This window comes from Loxodonta africana, chromosome 13 (genome assembly GCF_030014295.1).
Source record: "Loxodonta africana isolate mLoxAfr1 chromosome 13, mLoxAfr1.hap2, whole genome shotgun sequence".
Lineage (NCBI taxonomy): Eukaryota > Metazoa > Chordata > Mammalia > Proboscidea > Elephantidae > Loxodonta > Loxodonta africana.
Window position 1 is genome coordinate 59,792,143 of NC_087354.1, and position 23,499 is coordinate 59,815,641.

At 39.6% G+C, this 23,499-nt stretch overlaps 1 protein-coding gene across 7 annotated transcripts in view; it reads left to right on the plus strand.

The window, feature by feature from the left end:
- Positions 1 to 23,499, plus strand: part of NEDD4 (NEDD4 E3 ubiquitin protein ligase) — a 121,399-nt gene that overhangs the window by 75,050 nt on the left and 22,850 nt on the right. For all 7 annotated transcript variants that reach the window (XM_064267522.1, XM_064267520.1, XM_064267519.1 and 4 more), the window contains 7 exons: positions 3,983 to 4,033; positions 5,429 to 5,490; positions 7,836 to 7,938; positions 16,753 to 16,919; positions 19,087 to 19,204; positions 19,286 to 19,453; positions 22,808 to 22,873. In XM_064267522.1, the coding sequence (XP_064123592.1) occupies positions 3,983 to 4,033; positions 5,429 to 5,490; positions 7,836 to 7,938; positions 16,753 to 16,919; positions 19,087 to 19,204; positions 19,286 to 19,453; positions 22,808 to 22,873 (735 nt within the window). The remainder of the gene's footprint in view (positions 1 to 3,982; positions 4,034 to 5,428; positions 5,491 to 7,835; positions 7,939 to 16,752; positions 16,920 to 19,086; positions 19,205 to 19,285; positions 19,454 to 22,807; positions 22,874 to 23,499) is intronic.

Below are 23,499 nucleotides of genomic sequence, written 5' to 3' on the forward strand. Positions count from 1 at the left end.
AAGGCAGGAAGGGGCAGGAAAACTGGATGAATGGAAATGGGGAATACAAGGTGGAGGAGGGGAGAGAGTGGACACATTGTGGGGTTGACAACCAGTGTCACAAAACAATTTGTTTATTGTTTAGTGAGAAAGTAATTTGCTCTGTAAACTTTCACCTAAAGCACAGTAATAATAATAATGAGGACCTGTCACAATACACAAAGATGACCTTGAAGATCCTCTCAGTGGCTAAATCTGGAACAGTTTGAATAACCAAATAAGTGGCTGTAATGGATTATAAATATTAATAAGTCCAAGGTGATATAAATAAATAATTGGATAAATAAATAGGGAGAGTAGGAAAATTCTTCATTTCAGCAGAGTTCTGTTTAATAAATGTAAAAGGAATAGTGGAAATTTAAAATCACCATTTAGGAAACACCACAGTAATAATTGTTGCAAGCAAGAATCATCAGTAGATTCTAAAGTTAGCAAAATAGGATGAGAAACAGGATATTTACAGTCCTCGAAACATCCTCCCACATATACTGATTAATTTCAAAGCGGGGAAATGTTAGCTTTAAAGTAGAGAAACCTGGCAGACAGCATCTTAACCAAGTGGTCAAAGTTAGTATCACCAGTGATGAGACGGATCGGCATCATGCACCTTATGGTATGATGCAGAGAAGGGCCCAGCAACACCTTTATGGTATTCTTGCAAAAACAAAAAAGCATACTGTCTTAAATTAAATCATGAAAAAACATCAGAAAACCCAAACTGAGGGACATTCTATAAATAGCCAGTACTCTTCCAAATGCCAAGATTCTTAAAGACAATGAAAGAATGAGGTACTTTCCACATTAAAGGAAACTAAGGAGACGTGGCATATCCCTGGATGGTACAAACACTTTGCAATTGGTTGCTAACCTAAAGGTTAGCAGTTTAGATCCACCCAGCAGCACTGCAGAAGAAAGGCCTGGCAATCTGCTTCTGTAAGGAGTACAGCCAAGGAAGCCTGGTGAAGCAGTTGTATTCTGTAACACAGGGAGTTGGAATCTACTGAATGATAATGGGTTTGGCTTTTATTTTTGTTTTATACTTATCCTGCCTAGATTTGCTGAGTATATTGAATGTCTAAGCTTATGGTTTTCTAAATGTAGGAAAGTTTTGGCTGTTTTTTCTTCACGTATGTTTCTGCCTTGTTCTTTCTCCTCTCCTTCTGTGACTCCAGTTAAACATATGTTAGACTCCTTGACACTTTCCCACAAGCCCCCGTTGTTCTTCACGTTGGATAAACTCAATTGATGTATCTCTAGGGTCACTGAGCTTTTCCCCAGTTGTCATCAATCATTGTTAGCCCAGACAGTGATTTTTTATTTTAGAGACGATATTTTTCAGTTCTAAAATATACATTTGATTCGCTTTTATAGTTTCTAATTTCACTGCTGAATTACTCTTCATTCATTATGACCTTATTTTCCTTTTAAATCCTTGAATATCTTCATGATTAACCAAAACCAAAAGCAAACCCAGTGCCGTCGAGTTGATTCCAACTCATAGCGACCCTATGGAACAGAGCAGAACTGCCCCATAGAGTTTCCAAGGAGCACCTGGCGGATTCGAACTGCTGACCCTTTGGTTAGCAGCTGTAGCTCTTAACCTCTACGCCACAAGGGTTTCCATCTTTAAGATACCCAAACCCAATGCCATCGAGTCGATTCCGACTCATATGATGAGTTGATCTTTATGATAGCTGCTTTAAATTCCGTTTCTGCTAATCCAGATACTGGGCCGTATTGTGGTTGGTTTCTATTGACTACTTATTCTCTTTGAGTCATATTTTCCTGTTCATTGGCATGTCTAGTAATTTTTCATTGTATACGTGACGATGTGGATGGTATATTTTGGAGACTCAGAATTTTGTTCTCTTTCTCTGAAGAGTATTGATTTTTGTGCTAGCAGGAAGTTATCTTAGCTGAATTCAAACTCCAGATGCTGTCTCCCCTTTGGACAACATCAATTGAAATGTCTACTCAGTTCTCTCAAACTTTCCAGCTGTTGCTTTTCACATGTACAGTTTTGGGATCGAGTAGGGATTTGGGTGTGTCGAGGGCACTGGGATGGATTTGGGTAGAGTTTATATAGAGATTTAGGTGCTCTTCTGTCGCTCCTTCTTTTCTGGGATTTTCCCATGTATTTTCCAGCTATGCGGTCAACTCCCAACTAGGCTCTCTGACATCTCAAGCCAGTAAGATTGCAGATTTCTGCTTGAGTTCTTGTCGCGCCACACCATGTGGACTATGGAGTACTACCAGGTGAAAAGCTATATAAATATGAATTCTACCCAGTACCGTTCCTTCTTGCAAGGATTGATTCCTTTCCAGTTTCTGCTTGCATTTAGTCACTCTATGTTGCCTTTAAATAGGTTTTTTTTTTTTTTTTTGATCAGAGTATACAGTTATCTGCAGAAGGATTAGTCTAAGGTAACTATTCTGCCATTACCAAAAGTTGTACTACATTGCCTTTTGTGTTCCATTCATGGTACATAGGATTTTTTTTTATATAATTTTTATTGTGCTTTAAGTGAAAGTTTACAAATCAAGTCAGTCTCTCACACAAAAACTTATATACACCTTGCTACATACTCCCAATTGCTCTCCTCCTAATGAGACAGCCCGCTCTCTCCCTCCGCTCTCTCTTTTCGTGTCCATTTCGCCAGCTTCTAACCCCCTCCACCCTCTCATCTCCCCTCCAGGCAGGAGATGCTAACGTAATCTCAAGTGTCCACCTGATCCAAGAAGCTCACTCCTCACCAGCATCCCTCTCCAATCCATTATGCAGACCAATCCATGTCTGAAGAGTTGGCTTTGGGAATGGTTCCTGTCCTGGGCCAACAGCAGGTCTGGGGGCCATGACCACCGGGGTCCTTCTAGTCTTAGTCAGACCATTAAGCCTGGTCTTTTATGAGAATTTGGGGTCTGCATCTCACTGCACTCCTGCTCCCTCAGGGGTTCTCTGTTGTGTTTCCTGTCAGGGCAGTCATCACTTGTAGCCGGGCACCATCTAGTTCTTCTGGTCTCAGGCTGATATAGTCTCTGGTTCATGTGGCCCTTTCTGTCTCTTGGGCTTGTAATTGCCTTGTGTCCTTGGTGTTCTTCATTCTCCTTTGCTCCAGGTGAGTTGAGACCAACTGATGCATCTTAGTTGGCTGCTTGCTAGCGTTTAAGACCCCAGACCGCACTCTTCAAAGTGGGATGCAGAATGTGTTCTTAATAGATTTTATTATGCCAATTGACTTAGATGTCCCCTGAAACCATGGTCCCCAGACCTCTGCCCCTGCTACGCTGGCCTTTGAAGCATTCAGTTTATTCAGGAAACTTCTTTGCTTTTGGTTTAGTCCAGTTGTGCTGACCTCCCCTGTATTGTGTGCTGTCTTTCCCTTCACCTAAAATAGTTCTTATCTACTATCTAAGTAGTGAATACCCCTTCCCACCCTCCCTCCCTCCCTCCTCTCGTAACCACAAAAGAATGTTTTCTCCTCAGTTTAAACTGTTTCTCAAGTTCTTAGAATAGTGGTCTTATACAATATTTGTCCTTTTGCAGCTGACTAATTTCACTCAGCATAATGCCTTCCAGGTTCCTCCATGTTATGAAATGTTTCACAGATTCCTCACTGTTCTTTATCGATGCGTAGTATTGCACTGTGTGAATATACCATAATTTATCCATTCATGCGTTGATGGGCACCTTGGTTGCTCCCATCTTTTTGCTATTGTAAACAGTGCTGCAATAAACATGGGTGTGCATATATCTGTTCTTGTAAAGGCTCTTATTTCTCTAGGATATATTCCGAGGAGTGGGATTCCTGGGTCATATGGTAGTTCTAATACATAGGATTTTTAAAACCTCTAGATTTTCTATGAATGATAGCAGTAGCTCATCAAAAGCTTCTAAAGGAATTTAGCGTATTACTAATCTTATTTTTTCTTCCCTCGCTTATAGACAAGGGACGATTTCCTAGGTCAAGTGGATGTTCCTCTGTATCCATTACCGGTTAGTATAGATGTCCATGATTTTAGTTTTTGTGTTTATTCTTTTTAATTTGATAAATACTTTTAAATCCACAATATAGATTTTTAAAATGTATACTGCTACTAATCCTTCAGTATGTTATCTTCTGGAATCCTATCTCAATTTTCTCATTTCAATTTTATCTTCAAAAAAACCTCCATGAGCCTCAGTAAGAGACAGAGAGCCACTGAAGTGTGTTGACATCATGAAAGCATTGTTTCAGGAAAATCAGCATGGGACTATTCTACTGAGCAATTATAATGGGGAGAACCCAGGATCAGAGAAGGAAGCTAAGAGAGTTTACAACAACATAGCCATGAAACATAGAACCTGGACTAGGCTGTTATCAGTGAAGGAAACAGGCTCAGGAAGCATTCAGAATAAAACATGTTTGGACCTAGTGTCTGACGTGAAAGTTGAAAGAGATTAAGGAGAAAGTAAAGGTAATACAAGTTGAACTTGGAAGATAAGGTGGTGTCTCAAGTAGAACAGCTGGGAGACAAAGCCATTTTATTTTGGAATATAATAAATTTATTATTGGTTATATTAAATTTAAGTAGAAAACAAGACAAACAAAAGTTTAAAATGGGCAGCTGATAGAGATATGAAAACTAATTGTGTAGGGAAAAGTTCCGGAGAGATTGAGAGATACCGCTGTTGAGGTAACAGCAGAATCTCTGGGCAGGATTGGCCCCCCAGATAAGAGAGCTGTGGGCAGAGGGTCACGCCCTGAACTTTGGCCAGTGTGGTGTATCGGAGGGGAAAGAGAAGGCAGACGGGGAGAACTGGGAGGCAAACCAAGATAAAATAATATCATGAAAATCTAGGAAAAGAATTTCAAGACGGAAAGAGTAGTTAACAGTTCAAAATGCAGCAGAGAAATAGGGGAACGATAAAGACAGAAAAGGGTCTGTTGAATTTGATAAGAAAGAAAAAACATACTGCATCAGCCTTTTGAGGTCATTGACTGGATCTCTGTAGCCTTTAGAGATCATAAGCTTTTAATAATGTGTTCCGTCCAGTCATACGTTCCAGGCGCTTTGCTCTCTTTTCCCCTGCTGACATTGTGCATTTTCTGTGTTCCTTTGGGCGCCAGCACAGTAGCCACTCTATTTTCCACCTGTCTTCTCTTCTCTCGTCCTCCGCAACCCACTCATTCAGCTCGTTTTAGCCTTAGCTGTGATGCTGGCTGCAGTTTATATACACAGGAGAGTGAAAACATGACAGGTTACCACTTGTAACCATTCAATAGACTAAAGTTACTTTTTTTCATTTTTAACTTCATTTATGCTTTAGGTCATAGTTCATGAATATTCTTGAAAAGTACACATTTTTGGTGTTTGAGCTATGTCTTGAAAACCCATTGTTTTATTCTAGACGGAAAATCCAAGAATGGAACGACCATATACATTTAAGGATTTTGTTCTTCACCCAAGAAGGTCAGTAAATATAAAATAACAGCATTTTACGTTTTTTGTCTCTTCGTTATACCTTATAGTAGCCTCTTTGGAAATTTGGAGTTTAAACCTTTGTAAACAAGCTACTTGTAGATGCTATAATGTTATTTTTAAAAAGCTTTACTATTACCTCTGATGAAAAAGTAATATATGCACATTGCAAAATTTTTCAGGACGTACAGAAAACTGATCACGCTGTGGGAAAAACTTGTCCAGCTCATGTTTGTCAGACTGGAAGACTGAAATTTGTCATTTTATATTTATTTTTATCTTAAAATATATATAATTTTGTCCTACCATGCTTTGAAAAAATCATAAACATCAGTTCATCTAAAACCTGTATCTAACTTGACATGCACAAAAACAGTTTCAGAAGAATCTGACTACATTTTGCATACTTTAATAAAAAAGGTATTTCAGAAAAGTCAGATGTTTAGAGAAAATAACATGAGCCAAGACTGAAATTTAAAACCTGGATAGAAGGCTGATAATTTTCCTAAACTGAATTACTTGATTTTTGTGAAAATTTCTAAGTTTAAGCTGTAAATAAAACTCTTTTTGACCTTATGTACTACATAGTCAAGTAAAATCTAGTCAAAATGTATGTCGATTTACAGTCAAAAAGGTCAGAGAAAAGCAGAAGGACATCTGTGAAAATGCCCTTGAAAAAATAGACTGTTGGAACTCAGTAATATAAATATTAAAACAAAGAAAAGGGACAGTTTCTGTGTGTCTGTGTTAATATTTACTCTGTAAGAGAAGTCACATTTAATTTCTGCCCAAGTCTGGAATGTCAGTCTTTTTTCTTCCTTTAATTTTAGATGGAAGGCACAAAAGTGAGTGTGGCATCTGCGTACCAGGATCAACTAATTAAATATATCTTGCTTCTCTTATCTGATTGCCCTAACTGCCTGCACTTCAATTTGTCAGATGCCTTCTGGTACCATTACCTTTTAAAAATATAACAATTTACACCTCCTTCTGCACTGGATATTATTGCAAGCACAGAGGAACTTTAATTCAGATAGAAAATGTACTACAATTCTTAGGGGTTTTTTTTGAGCTGCATTAAGTCAAAACCCACAGGTTTACTGTCTAGTTCAAAAGACATGAAACAGACAAGCACAGAGAGACTTTTCCACAAAGCGTTATCTGAGCATACCGTCTACATCCACCTTCTGCAGCAGGCCAGAGTGTTCACATCCCCTCAAATAGGAGACCCCAGCCACGTTAGTGCCCTTGGATGTGAGCAGCAGGGATTTTATTGACCCCTCAGAAAAGGTACACTAGATTCTCCAAATCTGTGGGACCCACGGAGAGAAGAGCAACTAAAAAGATTAAGGGGGGCTTGAAGTCCTTGAAGACAGAATAAACGACAAAGGGCAATTAATCGGTTACATGACTGATGTCTATAAAAATCACACCCCCCAAAAAAAGAAAAGGCTATATTCAAAGTGAGGACAAGCAAGGATTTCTTATGTAAATCTTAGAATGTTAAAATTGGCAGGGGCTGTAGGTTTAAAAAAATAGAAGGCTTAAAATATTAATTCAGTGGTCAGCAGCCTTAGATAACCTTAGATAACTCATTATTCACAGAGATATGATACCAGGTGAAAATAGCTCAGGTAGGTTAATGTATGACAGAGTCAAACAGCCCTTAAAGGTAGTGAGTTTCAGACAATTAGCAGGCCTTGCCCTCTGCTTTTCTTTCATCCTATGCAATATGACCAAGTTAATATCCCTAAAGCACTTCTTGGGGTTTTTTTTTTTTTTTTAAAAGCACTTCTCAGATGACACTTTCCCTGTCATAAAAGTTCTCGGTGGCTTCCTAGCATCTGCAAAATAATGTCCAGAGTTCTCTTGTTTTGCAAGGACCTCACCATCTGGACCATTCTGCCTCCTACACTCCTCTTTCTGTGTTTTGTGCTCCAGCCATGCTCAGTTACAGCCACTGTCCTCGGTGGCACCCAGGCTTCCCCTCTGTTCCTTTGTTATTACTCTTCTCTCCACGCCATTGCTCTCCTTCCACCACCACACATGGAAATCCTACCCATTCTTTGAACCTCAGCTTAAATGGCAACTTTTCTGTGGAGTTGCCTCTGATCTCTCATGTAAACTTCCTTAGCATCTTCTTCATATCGTAACGCTTATTTGTTTATGTATGTTTCTTTTTTCTCTACTGTTTTTCCTTCTGCTAAATGTCTTCCACCCTGGCGCTTGTCTTTGAATCTCCCTTCATAGCTAGTACATGTTAATAAAATTCTTCTTAAACGAATGCTTTTCTTCCCAAGGTTAAATCTTATGAATAATTGTTTTCATTCCTACAGTCACAAATCAAGAGTTAAAGGTCATCTGAGATTAAAAATGACTTATTTACCTAAAACCAGTGGCTCTGAAGAAGATAACGCAGAACAGGCTGAGGAACTAGAGGTGAGACATTATAAATATTTTGGTTAAACTAAAATAGAAAAGATTTAATTCTTATTCTTCTATACTCTGAAAAAAAAAAAAGGAAACTTTAGCCAATGAAGTTAATGTGTGCAATAAAAATTATTTACCTGGAAATAATGTTTATTTCACTCAAACGTACACTAACAATGTCATTCCTCTAAGGATATTTCTGTAGAAATATGCCATTATTAACTGTATTCTTAAAGATTACGGAAGAGAGAATGTCCTGAAGGCGTTTATTGTCATTAACTGTTTCTAGTTTGTAAAAGTTTTCTAAGATTATGCCATGTTCCCGTCTATTAAAACAAGAACAAAATTTAGCATTTTAAAATTAAATAACTGGACATTTTGAAAGCCTCCACTGATTAGGACCTCTTTTGTGAGATGTAATTCCTGTTACTTACCCTATTGTGAGGGGAGGACCAGTGGCTCAGTGGTTAAGTGCTCAGCAGCTAACTGAAAAGTGGGTGGTTGGAACTCACCACCCTCTCTGCATGAGAAGGATGTGCCAGTTTGCTTCTGTAAAGATTTACAGCCTAGGACACCCTATGGGGCAGCTCTGCTCTGTCCTGTAGGGCTGCTATGGGTTGGAATCCATTTGATAGCAGTGGGTGTTATGCAGAACCAGGGCGTAGGGAGGGGAGAGATTGCTATATGGGAAGAAGGGGAATGAGACAAGGAGGGAGAGGATTCAAGTGATCTCATAAAAAAATGGATTTAAGACAAGTAGAATTTAACAATTTTCACTGAAGACAGGATCAGAAGAAAGGCCAAGCTGAGCCTGTGGCAGAACTGCAGACATCTGAGTGAGTGAAGAAGAGGCAGAGAGTTGGAGAGGGGTTTCGAGACTGAAGTCCTAGTCATAAGCTCTGCTGCTGGCCAGGCAGATGACCTTGTGTGAGTCACTGAACTTCTCTGAATCCCAGGGTCTTCATCTGCACAGTGACAGGGTTATACCTCATGACCCCTAGGGTTTCTTCTGGAGAAAAATGCATGATCTGAAAAGAGCAAAGATAACACCTGTCCCTTGAGGTCACATTTGAAGGAGCATTATCATCGAAAGATAGCGTCACTGGCTCAGCATTTATAAGAGCACGCTGTGGATTCGCCACCAAATTCCTTTGGCTAGTGCCTTTTTTTTGTGCCTTGGTAGTTTTAGTCAGACGATCTGCTTCTGAAAATTAGCCAGTGAAAACCTTACGGATTACAACAGAATATTGTCTGCTATAGTGCTTAGAAAAGGAGCCCTCTAGGTTAGAAGACACTCAAAATATGACTGGGGAAGAGCTGTGTTTGAACTGTGGTGTTGACAAAGAATATTGAATAAACCATGGACTACTAAAAGAATGAACAAATCAGTCTTAGAAAGAATTCAAACAGAATGTTCCTTAGAGACGAGGCTGGTGAGACATCTACTCCCTTACTTTGGACACGACGTCAGAAAACACCAATCATGTTTGGTAAAGTAGAGGGCCAGCGAAACAAAGGAAACCCTCAATGAGATGGATTGACACAGTAGCCACAATAATAGACTCAGACATCAGTGAAGATGGTGTAGTACCAGGCAGTGTTTTGTTCTCTTAGTCATAAGGTCACCACGAGCCAAAGCCAACTTGACTGGCAGTTAACGACTGTCTTGCCTCTTTGACTGAGGGTTGCTGAGATTGCCATAGAACCATGGAGCTGAGGGACCTCCGCAAGGGCTGGGCTCTAACTAATATGGCCACATGTCTTGAGAAAGAAAGCTTGAGAACAGGCAGTGAATTTGCAACAAAGCTTTCTGGGAACTTTTTATGTGCACTAATGAGACTTTGCAGCTGTTTCTTCTCATTTTGAGTCGTGCCACATCAGCAAAAGAAGGTCCCGAAAGCTTTACTCCATCCACGTCATTAAGGTCAACTCTACTTTGAGGAAGCAGCTCTTCCCCGGTCATTTTTTGAGTGCCTTCCAACTTGGGGGGCTCATCTTCCAGCACTATTTCAGACAGTGTTCCGCTGCTATTCATTAGGTTTTCACTGGCTAATGCTTTTTAGAAGTAGACTGCTGGGTCCTTCTTCGTAGTCTGTCTTAGTCTGGAAGCTCAGCTGAAACCTGTCCTCCATGGTAACCCTGCTAGTACCTGAATACGGGTGGCATAGCTTCCAGCATCACAACAACATGCAAGTCCCTCCCCGCCCACAGTACGACAAACTGACAGATGCGTGAGGACCTTCATTTGCTGATGTGGCATGACTCAAAATGAGAAGAAACAGCTGCAAACATCCGTTAATAATCGGAACCTAGAATTATGAAGTATGAGTCTAGGAAAATTGGAAATTGTCAAAAATGAAATGGGAATGCATGAATATTGATATCATAGGCATTAGTGAGCTGAATGGGCTGGTATTGGCCATTTTGAATCAGACAATCATATAGTCTATGCTGGGAATGACAGCTTGAAGAGGAGTGGTGTTGCATTCATCGTCAAAAAGTACATTTCAAGATCTATCTGAAGTACAACACTGTCAGTGATGGGATAATATCCATACACCTGCAAGGAAAACCAGTTAATACGACTATTATACAAGTTTACGCACCAACCACTAGGGCCAAAGATGAAGAAATAGAAGATTTTTATCAGCTGCTGCAGTCTGAAATTGATCGAACATAGCAATCAAGATGCATTGATAATTACTGGTGATTGGAATGTGAAAGTTGGAAACGAAGAAGGATCAGTAGTTGGAAAATATGGCCTTGGTGATAGAAACAATGCCAGAGATCAAATGATAGAATTTTGTAAGACCAACAACTTCTTCATTGCAAATACCTTCTTTCACCAACATAAATGGTGATTATACACATGGACCTCACCAGATGGAACATACAGAAATCAATTTGACTATATCTGTGGAAAGAGATGATGGAAAAGCTCAATATCCTCCGTCAGAACAAGGCCAGGGACTGTAGAACAGACTGTCAATTACTCATATGCAAGCTCAAGCTGAAACTGAAGAAAATCTGAGCAAGTCCACGACAGCCAAAATATGACCTTGAGTATATCCCACCTGAATTTAGAGACCATCTGAAGAATAGATTTGATGCATTAAACAGTAGTGACCGAAGACCAGACGAGTTGTGGAATGATATCAAGGACATCATCCATGAAGAAAGCAAGAGGTCATTGAAAATACAGGAAAGAAAGAAAAGACCAAGATGGATGTCAGAGAAGACTCTGAAATTTGCTTTCAAACGTTGAGCAGCTAAAGCAAAAGGAAGAATTGATGAAGTAAAAGAACTGAACAGAAAATTTCAAAGGGCAGCTCGAGAAGACAAAGTATTATAATGACATGTGCAAAGAGCTGGAGATGGAAATCCAAAAGGGAAGAACACGCTTGGCGTTTCTCAAGCTGAAAGAACTGAAGAAAAAAATTCAAGCCTTGAGTTGCAATAGTGAAGGATTCTATGGGGAAAATATTAAATGACGCAGGAAGCATCAAAAGAAGATGGAAGGAATACACAGAGTCATTATACCGAAAAGAATTGGTCAATGTTCAGCCATTTCAAAAGGTAGCATATGGTCAGGAACCAATGGTACTGAAGGAAGAAGTCCAAGCTGCTCTGGAGGCATTGGGAAAAACAAGGCTCCAGGAATTGATGGAAATCAATTGAGATGTTTCAACAAACCGATGCAGTGCTGGAGGTACTCAGTCGTCTATGCCAAGAAATATGGAACACAGCTTCCTGGCCAAGTGACAGGAAGAGATCCATATTTATACCTATTCCCAAGAAAGGTGATCCAACCAAATGTGGAAATTATAGAACAATATCATTAATATCACACACAAGCAAAATTTTGCTGAAGGACGTTCAAAAACAGCTGCAGCAGTATATCGACAGGGAACTGCCAGATATTCAGGCCGGTTTAAGAAGAGGACATGGAACCAGGGATATCATTGCTGATGTCAGATGGATCCTGGCTGAAAGCAGAGAATACCAGAAGGATGTTTACCTGTGTTTTATTGACTATGCAAAGGCATTCTACTGTGTGGATTATAACAAATTATGGATAATATTGCAAAGAATGGGAATTCAGAACACTTAATTGTGCTCATCAGGAACCTTTACATAAATGAAGAGGCAGTTGTTCGGACAGAACAAGGGGATACTGATTGGTTTAAAGTCAGGAAAGGTGTACGTCAGGGTTGTATCCTTTCACTATACCTATTTAATCTGTATGCTGAGCAAATAATCCAAGAAGCTGGACTATATGAAGAACGGGGCATCAGGATTGGAGGAAGACTCATTAACAACCTGCATTTTGCAGATGACACAACCTTGGTTGCTGAAAGTGAAGAGGACTTGAAGCACTTACTAATGAAGATCAAGGACCACAGCTTCAGTATGGATTGCACCTCAACATAAAGAAAACAAAAATCCTCACAACTGGACCAATGAGCAACATCATGATAGATGGAGAAAAGATTGAAGTTGTCAAGAATTTCATTTTACTTGGACCCACATCAACAGCCATGGAAGCAGCAGTCAAGAAATCAAAAGACTCATTGCATTGGGCAAATCTGCTGCAAGGACCTCTTCAAAGTGTTGAGGAGCAAAGATGTGACCTTGAAGACTAAGGTGTGCTTGACCCAAGCCATGGTATTTTCAATCGTATGATATGCATGTGAAAGCTGGACAATGAATAAGGAAGACCGAAGAAGAGTTGACGCCTTTGAATTGTGGTGTTGGCGAAGAATACTGGATATACCATGGGCCGCCAAAAGAATGAATGAATCTGTCTTAAAAGAAGCACAACCAGAATGCTCTCTAGAAGGAAGGATGGTGAGAGTGCATCTTACATACTTTGGACATGTCAGGAGGGATCTGTCCCTGGGGAAAGACATCATGCTTGGCAAAGTACAGGGTCAGTGGAAAAGAGGAAGACCCTCAACAAGGTGAACTGACACAGTGGCTGCAACAATGAGCTCAAGCGTAACGATTGTAAGGATGGCGCAGGGCCGGGCAGTGTCTCATTCTGTTGTGCAGAGGGTCGCTATGAGTCGGAGCCCACTTGACGGCACCTAACAACGAGATTTTACTTTGCAAAGGAATATGTAATAATAGAAGTAAAGAACTGTTTTTCCTCAAATTATAGAGGATAGTTAGCCCTTAGTTTTGTGATCAAAGGATTTGTTATCCTCTCTTAAGTCTGTATTCACTTATTTGATTACTCTTTGTTTTCTCTGATTTATCATATAATAATCATTTAAATTTTTTAAAGATATTTATTGAGTGGAAGCTTCTCTACCTGGCATTTTGGTGAACAGGGTATCCTGCATAAAGGCCTTCAGTTTGAAATGAAGCATGTCTGCTGTAAAGAAAGAAAATGCTTTATTTAGCAACTTTAAAAAATGTTAACAGCATTTTATTACGTAGTAACCTGCTCCAAGGTTTGCCCACACGCAGGTATCAGAGGTACCTCGTTCACAGTTCAGATTCTGTGGGCAGAGCTGCTTCACTTCATTTTGTGGTCTCCTGTCTGAATGTTTGAATTCCCTCAGAATGCACCTTATAATTTCCACAGATGTCAGCACGTAGGAGTTTATTTATGAAAGGCTAGGAATTCAAACACATGAATCCGTGCTTATTTATCTTCTGTGTAACTAATGACCAGAGACATTTTCCTGCCTAGTCCTTTAACATCTAGTGTGTGACTGGATATACAAATCCTACTATTTAAAGAAAACTATTGTAATTTTGAAACGAGGCTCAGTCTTAAGGCAGTTTGTATTCCTTAGTACAATAAAATGTGACCATAATAGATACGTATGTAATACTTGAGTTCTATATCCTTTGCAACTTTAGGGTTAGTCACCTCTTACAAGATTAACGTGTGACATTCCTTGTAGCTCTGAATGCTTTCTTTTCTACTCCCCTTTGACACTGTTGAATTGTGGGAAATTGTGTATTAGCTTTAAGGTCAGTAGTGAAGATTCACTGATATTTAAAAAGTTATTTTGCAAAGACTTTCAGCCGATCCATGTTTATTTGGGAGTCACTCTAAACCAAAAGTGAAAACTCAGTCTTTCTAAACGATGTTTAAGTATACAACTATGCCACTTGGACTTGAAACAAGTTTTTTTAAAAAAATGGTCCTTAATTAAATTAGTTTTTTCTCTCTCTCTTCGAGTTTATGTAAGTTCACTAAGCAGATCATTAGAGGAATCTTTTGAAGAAGCTTTTAAATAAATGTTCTTTTGATACCAGTTTCCCAACTCTGAATATTTTTACATTCCTTTAGAGCAGTAGTGAGAACCCTATTATCAATTAATTTCATTAATCTACAGAAAAATAATTAAAGGCCATATTCAATAAAAAAAAAAACCTTACGTTAATCTTTTTTTCAAGCAAATGGAATATAAAAACTCAATTCACATGCTTTTGAAATTGAGACTAGAGAAGTAAAATCTGATTCAATATATAGATTCATTGCTAGGTATGCTAGATCCTATATGATGACCATTTAAGGGACAGGAAGGAGAAAGAGAAGGAAAAACATAGATGGAGAGAAAAAGTAACAGGATAGACAGAAGAGCGAGAATGAAGTTTGGACAATAAAAAAAAAAAATTAAAGGGAAGTCAGTTCCCATAGAAAAGGTAAAAAGGAAAAAAGGAAGGATGAGAAAGAAAAGGAGTCAGTTTTACTTCCCATCCCACTTCCTATTCCCAGAATAATTCTTTCTGTCTTCTCCTCCCCAGGCACCTCAGCTTCTGTTCTGCCTTACTCTATAACCTTCCCACCAGAGGCTAGCTGGAATGGATCAGCCTGGCTGCAGAAACCTCTATCTTTCTCCCTGCTGCCAGAAGACATTCCATTCCTTCCCAGTTCTTCTCCCTGATCCCTCATTTTCAGCCAACCTTCCAAAGTAGAAGAGTTCTCTTCCATTTTCTAAGCCAGCAACATTCTTTGACTGCCGAATCCCCGGTGCCTAGAATGGAAACCCAGTATATATTAAGGAAATCATTCTTTGTCCATTATTCGAGTACCAAACAGGCTTTCCAATTTGTCTTTTTTTTTTTTTCTTTCTTTCTTTGATTTAGTAATTGCCATGTAAAAATCTATAGGTTTTATCATTGAATTTATCAGTATTCTCTTTTATGTCTTCTGGGTTTGGCATCCTACTTAAAAATGGCTCCCCACTCTTAGAATGTATTTTTAAAATTTCCCAAGATCTGTTCTAGTACCCTTTGATTTTCATTTTTAGCATTTAAATATTATTCAGACTGTAACTTATCCTGGTATAAGGTGTGAGGTGGGGACCTAAATAATATTTTTTCCAGATGGGTACCCATTTTCTAAATAATCTACCTGTTGCTCCACAGATTTGAAATATCTTTGTCATGTACTAAATTCCTGTAAATTTGGGTTTCTTTTTGGGCTTTCTAATCCATTCCAGTGAGCTGTCTATCTACTCCTACACAGTCCCACACTATTAGTGTAGTTTATGATGTTTTCTCTGATAGAATAAATTTCCCTGCATTACTCTTCTTATTTAGAATTTTGCTGGTTATTCTTGCTTGTTTGTGTTTCTCTTTGAACTTGAGAATTGGCTTGTCTCATTTTATTAAGGAAATCCATCTTGTAGTTTTATCAGAATTTTGACACATTTTTAGGTTAACTTGAGGAGAATTGACATCTTTGTGACCTTGTCTTCTTGGCCAAGATCATATTATGTCTTCCCATTCATTCAAGTCTTATTTTGTTTCCCTTTAGGAGAATTTTAAAGTTTTCTTCATTAGTTTATTTCAGTTTCCATTGCTTTCCTAAACCGTATCGGTATTTAGTAGAACTTTTTCCTACTGCCTTGTCTGTTATGGGGCTTCTTGTATAAACTCTAGCTGCCATTTTCAATTCATTCCTCACTTTAATTGCTCTAGCTGAGGCTTTATGGATATTTGCTAGTCTCCAGTGCCTTCCTGGTATTAAAATATTAAAACAGCAACAGCAACAACAAAAACTTTCTTCCTTTGGGTTTGACATGTCTTTACTTACGATGGCTTTGCTTGGACCCAAAGAGAAAGAGCATGGTCCCACAAATGAATCTTAATGACTTCTTAGGTACTTATCACTCAATCAGTTATTTCTAAATCATTTGCCCTTCCTTATCATGCCTCTACATATTTGACCTTCATCTAATAATTTTTTTCTGGTCTCAGCTAGTTATTGAATTTCCATCCTATGCAAAGTGTTTTCTCTGTGGGAGAGATGACTGACCAATAAGATATGATCCTTGCCGTTTGTTCAGTTGTCTATAACTTAGAGACTACACTAAGGTTACTGTAGTTTAAACTATGCTTCTCGGTTTCCCAGGGCTTTCCAACTTTATATCATTGCTTGTTTGTTTATTTAAGAGTTTTTATCCTTTTTTTATTAGGTATAGTTAAAAAAAAAAAAAAACTTTAAAAATTTTAGAACAGTTTCAAGCAGAATTTAAGTGGTTATCATTTTGCCAAAAAAAAAAAAAAGTCTTCATTATCAGAAAATATTCATATTTTGGTCTTACAAAGTTGATGATGTCTTAATTCTATGTAGGCATAATTTTAAGAACTGGTATTAACACTAATGATCTCACTTAATTTTCATTAGCATAACTGATGAGGCTAAAGAATCAAGCATGCAGTATGGCATATGTGATTAATGTCACTTAAGACTGGTTGAAATGGCAAATTTTTTGTGATATATGTTTTATAGCAATTAAGAAACAATGAGCCAAAAATGAAGCACGAATTCTTAATTGTTGCCACTCTGTTTTTCAGCCTGGCTGGGTTGTTTTGGACCAACCAGATGCTGCTTGCCATTTGCAGCAGCAACAGGAGCCTCCTCCTCTACCTCCAGGATGGGAAGAGAGGCAGGATATACTTGGAAGGACCTACTATGTAAACCATGAATCTAGGCGGACACAGTGGAAGAGACCAACCCCTCAGTACGTGCTGATGACGTTTGCGTTTGTAACCTGCATACATTTGGACCACTGATTGTTATTTTGAAGTCATGGCCCAAGTGGATTCGTAATGGTTTAGGGACCCACAGCCCATAAGAATACCAGGATTTTTTTTTTTTACAGGGCTTAGAAAATGCTGCCTCAACTCAGTTTTTGTTTTTTTTTAATGATAATATCCAAAATATATATAAACAAAAAAAAACCAAACCCGTTGCCGACAAGTCGAGTCCGACTCATAGTGACCCTATAGGACAGGGTAGAACTGTCCCACAGAGTTTCCAAGGAGCGCCTGGTGGATTTGAACTGCTGACCCTTTGGTTAGCAGCCACAGTACTTAGCCACTATACCACCAGGGTTTCCAAAATATATATATATGTATGTGTATATATATAAAATTCTCGACTTACACACATCAAGAACCTTCAAGATATGCTAACTTGTGCCTTCTCAGTGACATTTTTCTCTTATTATCAGATTTTCAGATATTACCAACATTTACACTTTCTCCCACTTTCATATTTATTATCCTTTCCCTTCTCCTTCCATATAGCCTAATAAAGTATTTCTTTAGTCTTCTCCTTTTTGACACAGACTTACAGTTTTTCATATTTGTTAACTTTATAATTCTTGGCTTTGATATTTTGTGCCTGACATAGCCTGAGCACTTTGATAGTTTTTTTTGTTCTCAAATCTTTCCAACAAATCAGCAGTCCAGGTTCTTCGTGGTGCAGAGGCATTAGCCTCTGGAATGACGTAGAGATTTCAGAACTGAAGACCTTGTGACATCCTGCGGGATTGTCTTATTGCGCACCTCAGTGTTACAGCAGGCCTGACTCGAACAGAATCACGCTTCTTTCAGTTATGGCGGACATTGTGTTCACCCATCCACAACCAGATATTTAGGGGAGAAAATTCTGGTGCATTTCCTTAGAAACATCTGCCAAAATTGTGTTTTCTTCAGCACAGTAAGAACTGTCCTCTGACCATAGTGTTAAATAAATTAACAATAATTTTGTTTTATTAAGTATTTGAACAAAATTCTTGATCTTATAGTCTGGTTATATTAAATGCAAATGTTTCTAGCTAAGACAACATAACTAATAAATGATCAGGGTAAGGGTATAAAGTCTGATTTATTGAATTTTCATAAACTCAAATAAGCCTTCGTTATCATCCTTTTTCAGACCAGGCCCATGGTTGTATATGATCAAAAACAGATATCATTTATCCCAAGACTATGGCCCTTAGACACCCTTCTAACTTGGAACTGAAGCCATTCCCAGAGGTGATCCTGGAGATCACCTTTCAGCCAGATGACAGACGGTCCTAGAAAATAAACAATAACACCCACGAGGAAAGTGCTCCTTAGAACAATGAAGACCAAAAGGGCAACATCTGCCCAAAGCAAAGATCAGAAGGCAGGCAGGAGCAGGAAAGCTGGACGGAAGGAAGTGGGGACCTCAGGGTAGTAATGGGGAGAGTCCTGACACATTGCAGGGATTGCAGCCAATGTCACGGGACAGTTTGTGTATAAACTATTGAGTAAGAAACTAATCTGCTCTGTAAACTTTCACCTAAAGCACAATTAAAAAAAAAAAAACTAATCCCTAATCTATTAAGCTTTTAATTAAGAGTTTTTATACTCTTTCATTCGGCCCTCTGCATCCACACATAGGGAATTCTACCCTGGGTGTCAGATCAGTTCTAGGAAATGTTACTGTTTGATTCTTGAAGATGTCTGTGTAACTCGTAAAGCTCCTCTTCTGTGAACCGCCTGGAGCTAGTTTAGGTTTACTCCCGTAGTAACATGGCGAGATGGTGATATAGTGAAGTTATTTATGAAACGCTCTGAATTCATTCATCGAGCATCATTTTAACCATCCACATGTGCCAGGCATTATTCTAGGCACAGTGATGAACTGAAATATCAAGGTCAGGTATATTAATCATTTCACAAAAACTCACTTTAACTCCATAAAATGCTCTCAGTGTTCTACTGTGCTGACTGCTTAATCTGTATTTGTCGAAATAGACTTTGGCTAAAAACGGTCAATGCTGATCTAACAGACGTTTTTAAACATGACCACAGAAACTTTGACTGTTTTAACTGTCCTAAGACATGGTTGATGGCTTCTGCATTCTGACACAGGGACAACCTGACAGACGCTGAGAGCGGTGACATACAACTGCAAGCACAGCGTGCTTTCACCACCAGGCGGCAAATATCCGAGGAAACAGAAAGTGTTGACAACCGAGATTCTTCTGAGGTATGAAAAAATGTTTGTTCTCGTTGACATACATATGTTACTGCGATTGATTACCATACTTGTGGCTTATGCTTGTTCTAGAACTGGGAGATTATAAGAGAAGACGAAGCCACCACGTATAGCAGTCAGGCCTTCCCATCGCCTCCATCATCAAGTAACCTGGATGCTCAGACTCGTCTTGCAGAAGAATTGAATGCCAGACTCCCTGCTTGTGGAAGTTCAGCCACCAGCCAGCCAGTCTCCAGCTCAGTAAGATGCTCTCAGATTCTGCTGAGGCTTCAGGATTTTTACTATGCATATTATTCCATCCAATAAGTGTGACTTTTACATAAAATTTTGTTTTAAATGCCATGTAATAATGTGTTAGGGAATTTGAGACTTTACAGCATTGTCACTGATATTTTTCAAAAATCCCCACTAATTATGGAGTAGAGTAGTGGATCATCCAAATGGTTGTCAGAGTCTTAACTGCCCTCCAGCCAGAGACCACCAGGAACACACCTGTAATGAGGAAGTTGCTTTATTACGTGTTTCCAGCAAGTGGGAACGTGCACAGTGGGGAGTGTGGGGTGTTTCAGTAAAGGGTATAAGAAAAGACTCATGAAAGGATGTGGGCTTGTATTAGGATGCAAGGTTTGCAGTGATTGGATGCTGTCAGGAAGCACGGGTGGCCCTTTGCTTGGGAATCTAGTACATCTCAGCTGTAGTTGCATTATAGCAGTGACAAACTCTCGGCAGGACAGGGAGGCGTTTGGAATTTTGTGTTCTGGACAGTGTCCATGTTTTGTCTGTGTCAAGGCATGATGATGAAATGCTCTTCTTTTGTCTTGCTCCATCATGACCTCAGAGCAGTGTTGTCTGATGTTGATGGTCTGTGAAATGGATTATGTTCAATAGGAGAATGCCAAGGTCTTGCTGTGAGTGCCAGGCCAGCTCCTAGATTTCAGGGGCTGCTTTGCTCTTTCTCAATTATGATGTGGTTTAACATGACATCACAGATGTCACCAGCACACATGGGTGACCAAGAGCTGATATACTTTGACTGAACAAGGAGATAGATGATACTCTGACCCCAGCAACCACTGTAAAAATTGTTGCCTTGCAGCCCACAATGCCATGACGAGATCTCTGTGGCTAGCTGTCTATCCTGAAATATCAAAGCAGATCTCACAGTGGAAAGCAAAGATAATTCTCTGAGGATGGTGTGGTCTCTGCAGTTGGAGCTCCCCTGCCTTTCATTTGTTCAGAAAATATTTATTAAGGGCTAACCATATGCCAGCCATCATATGCTAGTTTGGAGTCCTGGTGGATCAGTGGTTAAGTGATATGGCAGCTAACCAAAAAGTCGGTAGTTCGAATCCAGTAGGTGCTCCTTGGAAACCCTACAGGGCAGTTCTGCCCTGTCCTTTAGGGTCACTATGGGTCAGAATCAACTCAACAGCAACAAGCTTGGTTTTTTTGGTTTTATACAGTAGTTACTGGGGATTTATCAGAAAATAAAACAAACGAAATTTGCTGCCCTCGTGGCATTTACCTTCTACCGCAAGGGTTGGTAAACTACTACCTTCTGGCCAATCAGCTGTTGCCTTTTACCGTAAATAAAGTTTCATTGGCATACAGTCCCACCCATTTATTTGCATGTTGTCTCTGGCTGCCTTCACACCACATCAGCAGAGCTGAGTAGTTAAAACAAAGACCATGCAGCGCACAAAGCCTAAAATATTTACTTTCTGGATCTTTGCAGAAAAAGTTTGTAATTTATGTTCTAGCACCTTCTTCAAGACATGTCAGTGTAGACAGTCCTATGTCTAGACCTTCAAGACAATATCCAAGAGCAGATCTGCCTGCCTGCCTCCTTTTTTTTTTTTTTCTTCCATCCGTCTGTCCTATTTTCCGTTTATTTTGTCTTCTTTTTTGGCAGGGAAACGTGAAAGGTCAGTCAAAAGACTTAAAGAATGAGCTAGGTTGACTTGCTGATGACAAATCACATAGGCTTCTACTCCATTTCCTTCTGTTTTTTTGTTTTTTACTTATTAAAGTAATAACGTGACTTCCATATAATGGAAATCTGTGGAACCACTGGAAAGAATGAGGTGGCTTTGAACGTATAGGTTGTACGGGTGAATGCCGGAGGGATACCCATGAGCTAAAAGAAGCAAGGTGCTTGGTATGATACCATTTGTGACGGTTATTTAAATGATAGAGAATCAGTACATACATGATTATTTCTGAAGAGAGGAACAGAGTGAGCAGGACATACATCCTTTGTATATTTTGAATGTATATGTGTTACCTATTCTAAAAAATTAATTTATTTTTGAAGCATTATATGTTCATGGTTAAAAATGGAAAAAACATTGAGGTATATAAAAACTAAGTCTTCATCTTAGCTCTACTGTATGCTCCCTCAGTCACTGTTGATGGTTCGGCAGGCATTGCCCTAAGCATTTTCTGTATATTCATAGACACACAGGTACACACATACATTTGTGTATAATTTTTTACCTGAGATCCTTTTATACATACTTTTTAGCAACTTGCTTTTTTTAGCTTACTGTATGTTAGACATTAGACCATTTCAGTAAATATACATGTACTACTTTTAAAACCAACAAAAACAACCATCAAACTGTGGTATATTCTATTGTACAAGTAGCCCTTAAGGAGTTTAACCAGTCTTATCTTGACAGACTTGAGATTGTTTTCAGATTCTTTGTTACAGACAGATGTCCTGTTTTAATTTATATGCGTATTGTAAATATCGATGTCTTTAAAATACAAAACTAAGATATTTCAGATAGTGGCAACAGCATGTATGTAAAGGCACAGGAAAGAAAGAATATGAGATTTCCAGGAAACAAGTAGTCTGGAGTGTCCAGAGGGTGGGTGAGGTGGGAAGTGGGTGGAATGGTCAGGGAGAGCCAGCTTAGGAAGCTCACAAAGCGTTGTTCTCTGCTACCAGTTTTATCCTAGTGACAATAAGAAGTCACCAAGGGGCTTTGGGCTAGAGAGTGATGTGACTAGGTCTGCATTTTAAAAACCTCTCCAGCTACAGGGTGCAGCACAGAGAATGGGTTTAAGGAAATAAGACTTGAAGCAGGGCAATCTATTAAGATGTTGCTGCAGTAATAATCAAAGTGAGAAACAAAGACTTGAACTGAAGCAGTGCCCATCGGGGAAGGAGGGCTGTATTTGAGAGCTAGTAAAGAAAAGGAGGGTGGTTGACCGGGTGGCAGGAATAGGGGACGGAAGAGTTGGGTGACTTGCTGGTACCCAATTTGGGCAGCTGCTGGTACAAGTGCCCCTCATTGAAATGCGGAATACAGGAGAGGGTTGAGTGGGTGTGGATGGGGAAAATTGAATCCAGTGTTGGACATGTTGAGGGGTAGTTGTTAGATATTCCAGAGAATGTGTCCAGGGGTCAGTCTAGAACTGGAGAAGTCTGAGCTGGAGTGGCTGAATGACTTCACCTGCAGGGTCTCAGCAGTTCTCAGACAGCTTCCTTTCCTTTGCCCCATCTACCCACCCCACTAGCTTATCTGCCAGCCAAGGAGAAATCAGAACCTAAAGTTACTGTCATATCATTTGTTTGTTCTCTACTAGAATCATTCCAGCAGAAGAAGCAGCTTACAAGCCTACACTTTTGAGGAACAGCCTGCACTGCCAGTGGTGAGTTTTATCCTCTCCCCTCAATTAGTGATAAAAATATGAAACTCAGCACCTTTTTTTTTTGAGCACTGTGTAGAAAAGTTGACTGCCAAGCAAGGAACCCAATCCAGCATAGAATCTAGGTTTTGGCACATGATGTTTGGGGAGGGAGATGGGGTAGGACCTTTAAAGATAAACCACAGAGAGCTGTCTCTCCCATATTAAGAAAATCTCAGGGTGATACCTGGGCTTGTCAGTTGTTAGGCACTCTGCTCACTGGAGGTGGTCTGTTGCATACAGCATACAGTTTGGGATGATGGTGTCCAGCTGCCTCTGCTTGCACATGGCACATGGCGTCCAGCTTTACTCATGGCTCGTGGCATCTAGCAGCCACGTCTACTCTGCACATGAAGTGTCCAGTCAGGATTCTGTCAGCCAGTCAGGTGTGCCCTGATGTCAGCAGGCTGGGTGGTCAGGTCAGAGCATGTCAGTCTGCAGTCTTTCTTCCCTGCAGTCTCATATCTGCAAGTCCACTGAGGCCTTCTGCTTCATCCTCAGCAGTGTTCTCAGCCACAGTTTTGACTGGAGCTTGGACCTCAAGTACTTCATGCTAGACTGTCGTCCTAACTCCATTTTGGTCTCCAGCC